Source organism: Corvus cornix, chromosome 1A (genome assembly GCF_000738735.6).
Source record: "Corvus cornix cornix isolate S_Up_H32 chromosome 1A, ASM73873v5, whole genome shotgun sequence".
Taxonomy (NCBI): Eukaryota; Metazoa; Chordata; class Aves; order Passeriformes; family Corvidae; genus Corvus; species Corvus cornix.
In genome coordinates, this window is record NC_047057.1 from 61843156 (window position 1) to 61854278 (window position 11123).

At 40.4% G+C, this 11123-nt stretch overlaps 1 protein-coding gene across 1 annotated transcript in view; it reads left to right on the forward strand.

Annotated features, from left to right (window-relative positions):
* The first annotated feature begins 135 nt into the window (after positions 1-135).
* LOC104696128 (patatin-like phospholipase domain-containing protein 2) overlaps positions 136-11123 on the forward strand; it is a 13207-nt gene continuing 2219 nt past the window's right edge. The window contains 7 exon segments of the mRNA XM_039571095.1: positions 136-273; positions 276-322; positions 324-420; positions 5282-5514; positions 6259-6324; positions 8791-9000; positions 10119-10184. Of these exon segments, the coding sequence (XP_039427029.1) occupies positions 225-273; positions 276-322; positions 324-420; positions 5282-5514; positions 6259-6324; positions 8791-9000; positions 10119-10184 (768 nt within the window). The 5' untranslated portion in view covers positions 136-224.

Here is an 11123-nt window from a genome sequence, read left to right on the forward strand (position 1 = left end):
GGGGACGAGAGGAGGCGGGGCCTCATTTGCATGTGCCCTCTGGTTGGCTGGGCGCCTTGAGCCAACCGAGCGGCGGCGCGGGATTGGCTGCGGCGCGGCCGGCGGCGGGGGCGCGGCCGCCGTGTAACGCGCGGGGCGCCCCCGCTGAGCCCGCTCAGTCGCCGGGCAGCCGCCGCCGCATCCCCCGTGTCCCGTCGGCCTCAGCACGCGTCCCGCCGGCCACTATGCTGGACCGCGAGGGCGGCTGGAGCGTGTCCTTCGCCGGCTGCGGCTTCCTGGCGTCTACCACATCGGCGCCGCCACCTGCCTGCAGGAGCGCGCCCCCGCACGTCATCCGCGATGCGCGGCACATCTACGGCGCCTCCGCCGGAGCGCTCGCCGGCCGCCGTCCCGTCGGGGGGCGGCTCTCTGGGTCAGCGGGCGGGGCCCGGGGGAGCGGGGCGAGGCGACGGCGGGGCGAGCCCCGGGGAAGGGCCCGGTGTGGCGGGGCAGGGCCCGGTTGCGGCGGGGGAGGGCAGGCGCGGCCCCGGAGCGCGCTCGGGCCGAGGGTCCCTCCGGCCGGGCGGGGCCGGGCTGGCTCCGATTCTCTGCTTCTCTTTGCCCCTAAAACATGTGCCCGTGGGTGGCATAAAATCCGTGGCGCAGGGAATGGTCTTGGCGATGCCCGATGCGATTCCCACACCTGCGTAGCCGAAAGGTCGGACGGAGTTACTCCCGTGTGTGTCCTTCTGAGGGGCTGCTCTCACCGCCCCTGTCCAAAGTCCGGGAATTAACTGGGAGAGCGGGAGGCAGCTGAGCCCTAACACCCACCAAAGCAAGTGGGCCAGTCCTGTCATCAGCTGTAAACAAAGTGTTTGCGCTTCGTTGGGAAATAGAGCATCTCCCTGCACGTGAAGCGCTGGATAGCTTTATCTTGCTTCTTCCAAAGCTGCTCCTTTCTGGGGTAAGGCTAGGAGAGTTAAGGTCAGGGCTTAGTTTAGCTTTAACGTGCTTTTTCTCTTTAATCTGGGCGCGGTGTATGTTGCAAAGGTCTCTTAGGTGTATGATTAGAAACAGTGGATTGATTAAAATCACTGATTTTAATTGCCATTTAAATAATAGAGGTAATCTTGTGTTGTATTTATGCTGGATAAAAGATGTTAGTTTGCAACTAAATATAGTGTGCTTTGTGAAATACACACTTATTTTCTAGCAGTGGGAAAAATGCACCTTTCCTTTACCTATTTATGGCTCATGAATATACATTTTTCTAATGAATTAAACTTGATAAAAGCTATCAAAATATCAAGGTATTTAGGATAGCAACTAGATTGTAGTTTAAAAAACTGTATGAAATATCTGGAAAGCTGAAAGTGGTTTTCTCTTTATACTAAAGAGATCCACTGAGTAAAGCAAAAAGTCTCATTTATGACTCCACGCTGATTGTTTTTGCTAGCAATACCCTTGCCTGGTTTACAACTAGAGGAGTTCGTAAATTCAGATTTCTTCTTAGAAGAGGAGGAGAACAATGAGTACCTCTTTTGAATTTGGAGAGGTTTGTGGGTTTTGCTTTTAAATTTCTGAGGAAAAACATCCACTGACTAAAAGAAGCAGAAGTTCTCTGTAAGTACAGGAGAGCAGTGCTGTGAAATGCTCGCCCCTGCTGCTTTAGCCACTGAGCTCTAGCACATAAGCTTAATTTCTTCAAAGCTTTTAGCAGTAAACTTGTGCTACTTAATTTAATGTTGCTATAATGTCCAAATATGACACACTTGAGTTGATGTGACCCCAGTATCAGCTTTTAAAACAAATCATATTTTTCCCCAATAGCTGGTATTTTTAGAACATACCCAGTTTTAAGTCTTAAGTCATTGTAAATTATTTGAGAAGGAAGCTGTCTTAAATATTTGAAGAACTCTTAAGCCCAGAAAATGTATATTGTTTATTTGGCAGCATGAGTTAATAAAAGCTTTTAAATCTTTCAGCACTTTAGTAATTAAGAGTTGTAGATTTCAAATTATAACCTTTCCCAATTAATACCAATCTCATATGCCAGCTGAGATTTTTTATTTTCTCTCTCTAATAGAATATGTGTATGGTCACTGTCCAAGGTAGCAGATTCCATGGGCAAGTGTGTTTCTACTGGGGGGAAAAAAAAAAGCATCACTTGTGAATGTTGGAAGACAATTCCATTCCAACCACCCGTGTTCTAAAATCTGTGAATTGCTGTAAATTGAAAAAACTAATAAGGTATTCCATGCTAATTCTGGGAGTTTCTAGCTGTGGGATTTTGTGAGCTTGTGTGAAAGCAGAGAATGGTAAACAACCTCTAGAGAATCACTGTTTTATAATAATAGGATGTATTTTGTGACTTTGTATCATATGCCTCTCTTATTCTGATACACTTTTCTGTGCAGTATTTGTTGTTCCTGCCGTTGGAGGTGTAAGTAAGTCCCGTGGTTTTTTTTCACAGTTGCATTTTACTGTGAGTAGACAGAGCCCAGCTCTTCCCAGAGATGAGCAGAAGGATGAGAGGCAGCAGGCACAAGCTGCAACCTGGTGAATTCAGATGAGGTGTAAGGAAAAGACAGTTGCCATGAGGGTGGTAAAATAATGGAACTGGTTCCCAGAGAGGTTGTGGGATTTCCATCCTTGGAGACGTTTGGGGCTTGGCAGGACCCAGCCCTGAACTGTCTGTGTGCTGGTGCACACAAAACTGAGTGTGCACATCTGTGAGCAGGGGTTGTGGCTGGAATTGAAGAGCATATTTTGTTTTTCACTGCCTTGTAGCCAGATGTTTTAAGTGAAGGGTTTTCTCTGTGATTCAGATTAGCTGCTGGATAGATAGTGAGTCTGTGGAACTTCAAATGTAGATAATCATTAACCATTGAATGGGGAAGAAAAGGGTACTTTTACAGACTGACAAAGAGGTTTCTCTCACTAAATTTGGGGGAGGTTGGGAAGCTTAGCCAGGAGTGTTGTTTTGAGGATGAAGTGCATTCCAGGCTATTCCAAAATGGAATGTTAAAATGGCACTCCTTGGATGTCCTGGAGATCTGGTATTTTGAAGGTGCTGTGATCATCCATTGCAGTGGGGCACTTAAAAGAGAGCAGGTTTAGTGGAGGCTGCAAATATAATGTCAGGTTTTACTCTGTGGAGTGAACATCTCAGGTTTTACTCTGTGAAACAAATTAATAATGAACAATTAAAAATAGTAATACAGAACTATAACGAGAAACAGTTCACATTTATTAGGAAGATTAATTTCTTTAGCTCTCCTGTGTTTCAAAAATAAAACAGATGGACCAAGGTCTGCCTAAAATGCCAGTTTGGCTTGAGCTCTAGCCCTTTTGGAGAAGTTCCTATTTTGGTGCCTTTTGGAGAAGTTACTATTTTGGAATACACCAGCCTAAGAGGTAACTGTATTTTAGTCCTGTTGGAAGAGGAAGGGAGAAGGAAAAAAAGTTGGACTACTTTGAAGTCTGTTGAATTAATAACAAAAAGCTTTTTAAATTTTCAGTGTTTTAATAATCACATACTCCTAGATAGAACTTTTTTTTTCATTTTTTTTCTTTTTTTTCCATTGATTTGGAGCCATTCTCCTGTTTAAAATAGGTTACAATAAACAAAATATGTCAGCTTTTTTTTTTTCTTTTTCCCTGTGAATTTCAAGCATAGAAATTCTTGTATGTGGAGACAATGGGTAAACTGCCAAATCAAATTGCAGGTATTTGTGTTTGCTGGTAGGTTGTATTGTAGAACAAGCAAGTGACTTGCTTGGTGCATAAGCTTTCAAAACTATACTTGTTTTGGAAAAGGTAATTATTGTGTATGCTTGAAGGCTTCCTGGCCAGAGTTCTGGTAGTTCAGTATTTTGGACTCCTGTAATATGGCTATCTTTAGAAAGCTTAGAAGATTGAGCATTGCTAAATAAAAAAAGGGAGGTGGTAATGAATATCTGGATGCATGAAAACTTAGAACTGCTAGAACTGCCTCATTCTGCTTTTGGAAATAACTTAATCACTCATCAGAATGTGACTTGAGCAATTTTTTTATTTGTGTGTAAAATGTGTTTTACTAAGATAAACATATATTTGACCATGAACAGTGAGCTGTGTCTAAATTGTTTGCTGTCTTCTAGGGTGGGAGGTGGGGTCAGGCTAATGGTGTCAGTGGATTTGTGGCCCAAGATTTCCCTCTGTGAGGATGGAATGAAAGAATTGAAGTGGTAAAAATGGAGTGTGTCTGATACCTCAGATTTTTTAGAAATGCTCTTTTGGACATAGACTCTTGGTTGAGAATGATAAATGTTTAGTTATTGCTATTTTGGGGGGGAATAACATTGTAGAAGGGTAGTATTTTTGGAAATTAATCTGAGCTCAAAGGCTTAAGCAGAGTTGTTGCCAGTGCAGTGCTCACATTTAGCCTGATAAATTGAATTTTATCTGTTCTAGTAAGCTCAAGTATGTAAGTTCTGAAAGTATTTTTAGAAGACCTTGTAGCCTATCACTCAGGTTGATAAGGTGTTACTTTGACCTTCCCCCCCTTTCCTTTACCAAGCTGACAAGCAATTTCCTCAAAGTGTGCCCTGGAAAAATGTGACATTCTAAGTTCAAACAAAACATTGCAGGTGGATGAGCTGCTGTTCCTCCTGTGACTAAATGTTGAAAGGATTTTAGTGTTCTTCAGAGCTGTCCTGTCTTCTGTAGTGGTTTGAAGTTCCCAGACGTATATTTAACTGGAGAAAAAATTATCAATGTGTCTGTTACTGTAAAAACGCACCTATTTAGGTGGAGACCTGTGTGATGTATCATGGATCTCCTCCACATTCCTTTCCCATTGCTCTAAAAACTTCCCTCCTGGCATTCCTACCACATCCCACTTCATGCTCCCGTTAGTGTATTTTTGGTTCAATGAGGAGAAACGGTGCCCTGAAACCTTAAGTTTGGTTCATCTTTTTTTTTTTTTCCCCTCAAAGATTGTGTTTCTGGGATGAATAATTCCTAATGCAAGCATCTCATAGGGGTGTTTTAGGCTTAGAATCTACATCTTAATGGCATATAAGTAGCTTAATCTTCACCAGGAGTTCTTTATGAAAGTCTAAAATGATTTCTTTGTCTCTCAGACAACTCCTAAACTTCCTTAAACATGTTGGACAGTTACTTAGTCTGTTAAAAAGCTCTTGAATTTTGACTCTAGCAATAAGAGAGTTGGAGCTCTAGATATGCTTTATTAGTCCAAGTGTGGGTTGTGTTTTTTGAGATATCTTCTGCTGTTAAATGCAATGCATTTTCTTTTCAGCTCAGGCTTGTGCAGATGTTCTGGCATTAGCCAAAGAAGCTAGAAAGAGAAATCTTGGTCCTCTTCATCCTTCCTTTAATGTGATAAAGATAATAAGAGATGGGCTGATGAGAAATCTTCCAGAAAACACGCACCAGTTGTCATCAGGCAGACTGTGTATTTCACTAACCAGGGTATCAGATGGCAAAAATGCCTTGATATCTAATTTTAACTCAAAAGAAGAAGTTATACAGGTATGTTTCTTCTTGGCAACTTTTAAAAGTTTCTGTGATCCTAGGTCCCTTTAACATCATCTGTTGGATTTCTACTTAAGCATTTCAGGTATTGTGACTCTGACAGTGTTTTAAAGAGGAGTTCAGGCTTTTTTACACCAGATTCACCTACTGGTTTTCCCAGTCAATATGTCTGTGAACTGTTTTAGGGAGGAGGTGCAAGGGATCAGTCATGAAAAGGGATAAATGCCTTTAAAGTGCAGTGGATCTAATGAAACTATATCCTTAGTGAATAAGATTTTAAGGTCATTCTTATAAAAGCAGTGATCAAGAAACAGTCGAAAATAGCTTTTAAAAACTCGTAATGTCCATTACAAAGGTAATTTCATATGATCCCAGGATGCTGACATTTGTGTCCTCGGTCATTATTACTTTGATTACTCAGAAAATGTAGAGCTTGAATGAATGATCATAATCTTTTCCTTACTGATCACCATTTCTAGAAATGGTCTTTTAGTGAGTCTTACAAATTTTTTTAGATGGAGTATGATTAAAAAAAGATGTTGAATACACTCATCCTGTTTAAAACAATGCTTGATCATACCCTCTTTTTTCCCCCCATTTTTTGTCCAAGTGTTCTCACTTGGGATTTTTTTCATTGCTTGGTGTTTTTTGCTAATATCTTAAAAAAAAAAAAAAAGATAAGTATCAATGTCAGTAATGGAACAATTAACGTTTAATTTATATGGTCTCCTTTTCTTACAGGCTTTAATCTGTAGTTCATTTGTCCCTATTTATTGTGGCCTCATTCCACCATCATTTAGAGGTGTGGTAAGTCTCTATTGTTAAGATCTAAAAATAATTCTAGCTATTCTGAAAATATTAAGAGAGAATGTATGTGGGGTTTTTTGTTATCCTACTGTAAAACTAATACATTTATCATAGCTTCTAGTACTGTAGCTGTAACAACTTTCCAAAAAAAGAAAGAAACACTGAATGTGTGGAAGATACTATGTGTATCTTAACACGCACATATTGTCTCTCTCTCCCACCTCTCCCCCCTAAGATGCATTAATAAAAGAAGAAGGTATTATAAAACAACGAGTATTTTAACTTATGGATAAATATTTATTGAAGGAAGTGATTTACAGGAAGAATCACCTATAATTGTTCCAAAAAAAAAAAATCTTGTAGTATAGTTTATTGTACATCTTCGTGTTCTGACTGTGGGTAGATCTGCCTTACAACTGGATTAAAACTCTGTGTTCAGTTAGGTGTAAACAAAGCTTTTTAATGCCTTCTGCCATTTGTATTCAGTGTAAGAAAGCTTACTTTTTAGAGGTAAAATATCAGTATATTAGTATGTTCTATTGCTTCCCAGGAACTGCTGGTTACAAAACCTCTTAATACTTCGTGGCTCTACTGGGCTCTCTAAAATCCTCCATTAAAGAGACAAAAACTGCAGGAAAGTTGGCATGGTTTGTTGTGTAGGTGTTTTAATTACACGTCTGGAAGCAGATCTGCATTTCAGATCAAGGCAGTGACATTGGTGGCTTTTTGTTACCCTGTTTTATTCACTTGCATTTGCTTTCCTTCCAACTGTGGTGCTCCTTGCACAAGGAGAAGGGCAGGAAGAAAGAAAACTCTAAACATCTTTAACTTGTTCTTAAGGCAATTTGCAAGTATTAAAAGGTCAAGAATAGATGTGAAATGTATTTTTTTTCCTTCATGCTGAAATTTCAGCAAAAGTGATTAGAACTGTGTAGGGATTTTCTTTATCTGTACTTCTAAACCTTGTATGTCTCCTTAAACTCTTCCAGATTAAAGGTGTTATGAAAACAGGACGTTGGACTGAATCCAAGGTTGAGGTGGATCCAGGCTAATCTGGCTGTTCAGTTCTTGTCACCAGACAACAATGTTATTTTAAAAGGCTTAGTTCAGAGTACAAAAACATACAAGTGATGCTTAATTTGGTCATATTTTGAGGAAAGGAAGGAATCCTTCTATCCTTTTAATCTTTGCAATTATTTTGATAATGATGACATTTAATAGGTGTATCTAACTGCCGATTCAAAAGCTTTTGGGTGTGATGGCTTTTGTTTGGGTTTTTTACTCCTTTCAAACACAGCAGTGCTTTTAGATTTAAAAAATGACTTGGAGGCACAGCTGAGCAGATACTCTGAATCATGAAAATCATTTAGAGCAGTAGAACAGTGATTCAGATACGTACTTCCACCTTTCAATAATTTCATGGGAAGGGTCCTTCTTTGCCAGACCTGTTGTATTGTACTTGATACTTCCACAAAGGACTTGGGGATTTCACTTGTACTTCAGTGATTGCATTACACAACTAAAGTTTGGCAGGAGCTACATGGTCCAGAGAGTGTCCTGGGAGGCTGAGAGGCCATGAGCTGTCCTCTACCTAATTCCTAATGTGTTTCTCAGAATGAGTATCAGGGCAGCTGAAATTGATAATCTAGGTTGCTCCTGCTCAAATCACTGCTCTGTTACATTTATGTTTGACAAGGACCTACAGTTTAGGTCTGCTGAGCTGTTAGAAAGGAGGAAAATGCAGCCTCTGAGCCAGCAAAGCTGCTGGTGTGGGAACAAGCCAGTTCCCTGTAGCCTGGCTGGAAAGCTGGCTGCTGTGAGCAACTGGAGGGGCTGTCTGTAGCCACTGCAGCTGCTGCACTAGACAGCAGTTACCCCAAAACAGAGCACTTTGGAGCTTGGATCTTCAAATGTGTGAGGTGATGATGCACTAAAAGTACAGAAATTGGCCATTCAATGTGAAGGAGACAAAAGCATAACCTGGAACTTGCACACAAAGCACAATAGATGCCTGTGACCGTTGGCAAAGTTTCTGAAGCACCGTCCATTTTTACTCACACTTTCCTTATGTCCAAATCTTTTTTGGTGCTTTTCTATCAAATTCTAATTATGAAGAGTACTTTCAAGTTAGAATGGTTTAGTATCTCAGAACTTAAACTTTGAAGCGTAGAGCTGCTTTTCTCTGGGTGTTTTTCTGAGTAGGATTATCATCTTTAAAATACCATAAAGATACAGAAAAAACATAGAGAAAAATCCCAAACGAAATATGCTTGGGCTGTCTATGGAACTATAGGTAGGAATGTTTATTGGCATTAGAGAACAAATCATGCCACTCTAAATGTTTAGCCTGGGAGCACAAGCACAGGCTGTTCTGTTACAGCCTTAAGTGCTGTTTCATTCTTGCTTGGGGACTCTGCTGGTCAGTTTTCTGCCTTTCAGATGTGTTGTTTCTGTTCGTTTTTGTAGCGCTACGTGGACGGAGGAATCAGTGACAACTTGCCTCACTATGAGTGTAAGAACACCATCACAGTGTCCCCTTTCGCTGGGGAGTGTGACATCTGTCCCAAGGGGAAGTCAGCCAACTTCCATGAGATGAACGTGACCAACACCAGCATTCAGTTCAGCCTGGGGAACCTTTATCGCTTAACACAAGCACTCTTTCCACCAGAACCCAAGGTCAGCCCCTGCCTTCCTTTGGTTCAGCTGTCCATGTGAAAGCTTTTGCAGAAAGTTACAGTGTCTTAACATTTCATCCAGTCACATAAACTTCTCTGGTGACGTATCTTGTTTCTATTTTTTCATGTTTTGTCTATGTCCTCCTTGGTTTTAGTCTCTCTCAGACCAAAAATGCATATCCTGCTATTGGCTTTCAGTGTTTATTTGGGAATTATCACAGGATTCTATCATAAAATCAACACTGGGAAATTAACAACTGTCAGTTTGTGGTCCTTTCATGTTTACCTGCTAAGAAATTATAAGAAGTTCTAAAGCTTCATGGTTTTGTAAAAGTCTTAATTAATACTTGGCACAGGCAAGTTGCCTTTAAACTTTGCTCAGTGCTGTTAGTTGCAGGTCTGAAGGAGGAAATGCTCTTGAATTGCTGTTGTGGAAGTTGGAAAAATAAAAAAATAAAAGCAGACTTTTTCAATTGGCTTGGGATATACTACAGCAAAGAAGCAATTTTTCTGACTGCTACAGATACATTTTAATAACTGAGTGCTTTTTGACCACTTCAAGACAAATTTTAAATTCTACTTATGTGGGTTTTTGGTTTTTTTTTTCTTTTTTCTTTTTTCTTTTTTACGAATACCCCTGCATAGGTGAGCTGCTATTGCATCTGGCAAAAGATACTTTCATAGGCAAGATAAGTCTGAGCATGAGCATCAGAATTGCACATCTGATCTTTCAAAGCTTTGGGAAGTGAGAAGCACTGTGAGGGAAGGAGGGGAATTGGCATACTCCAAACACCCTGTTTTGTTGCTGCTAGCAGCTTCTGAAGGGCTAATCAAGGAAACGAGGGGAGGGAAGTCTTGTAAACTGTTTGCATGCAGTCCTTTTAGGTGAATAATTCAGTGCATCTGTAACAGCTGAAAGATAAGTTAATGTACAAGATCATGTATGCATCATCACAGTAGCCATATTAACCTGAATCTGTTGAATTCCAGCAATTGTTGAGGTGATTTTTTTCTTTCAAGAGTGGAAGGTGGATGAAAGTGGCTTTTCATTTTACAAAACTGTTGATCTCAAGTTGAAACTCTTTTTACTTGTCTGATTCATTTACTCTATATTTGCAGGTTCTTGGAGAGATCTGTGAGCAGGGATATTTGGATGCTCTTAAATTCTTGAAGAAGAATGGTATGTTAAACTTTTAGATAATTATTGGTGATATGGTCTTAACCTGGATTTAAAAAACAAACAAAACCCAGATCAAAACAAACAAAAAGGGTGAGAGGGTTGTGTGTAGCTAAGAAGGGGGTTGGTCTTTGAGGCTTTTGGAGGGATCATGATAGTTTAGTTCTTGTAGAAATGCCATAGGTATGGTAACTGTTCACCTGAGGTAAGTTGTGCTACCGTACAAAAATTGAACTTCTGGAGTTTTGTCAAACCTATGTGAAGTAAACGTGAAGTGAAATTTCCAAAGAATCCCAGTTCCAGGCAAATCATATTATTACTTGGCTTTGTGTTAATTGTGAAGGATGGGAATAGGTTACTGCTTCCCACTCCTCTGAAACCTGTATCTGCTGTTGCCTCCTCTCTGCTGTCATCCAAGTGACTTTCTGGTGGTCCAGAAGTGGGAGCTGGCTAACAACAATAGAAACTCAGTCACAGACAAACCTTGGTCTATATGAGGAAAGACTTTAGAAGATGACAGCTTATAATGGAGCAGATGTTAACACCCAGATAAGTTTAGGAAGAAGCATTATGAGTTCTGCTACTCTACTCGTAGAATTCTAATAACATGTTTTATACTGATAATATTATTGCTCTGCAAGCTTTGAGACAAACAAGTTGAAGACAGTAACTTGATACTAGGATGGAGTTAACCATGTGTTAAATATGCCTAGGCCCTGTAGTCTTTGGATGCAGAAACAAATTGGTACTGGGTCAGATCAGAGGAATGGAAATGGGGCTTTAGCACTATTACAGATAGTACCAGCTGCAGGATGTAATGCAGCCATTGATGTACTCTGCTGATGCCTGGTCACTGAATATTCAAGTTTTCTTGAAACAGTTCTCTTCACTGAAGAACATCACAGTTCTGTTTAAGAGCTTGATTTTCTATAATATTATTATTGTTA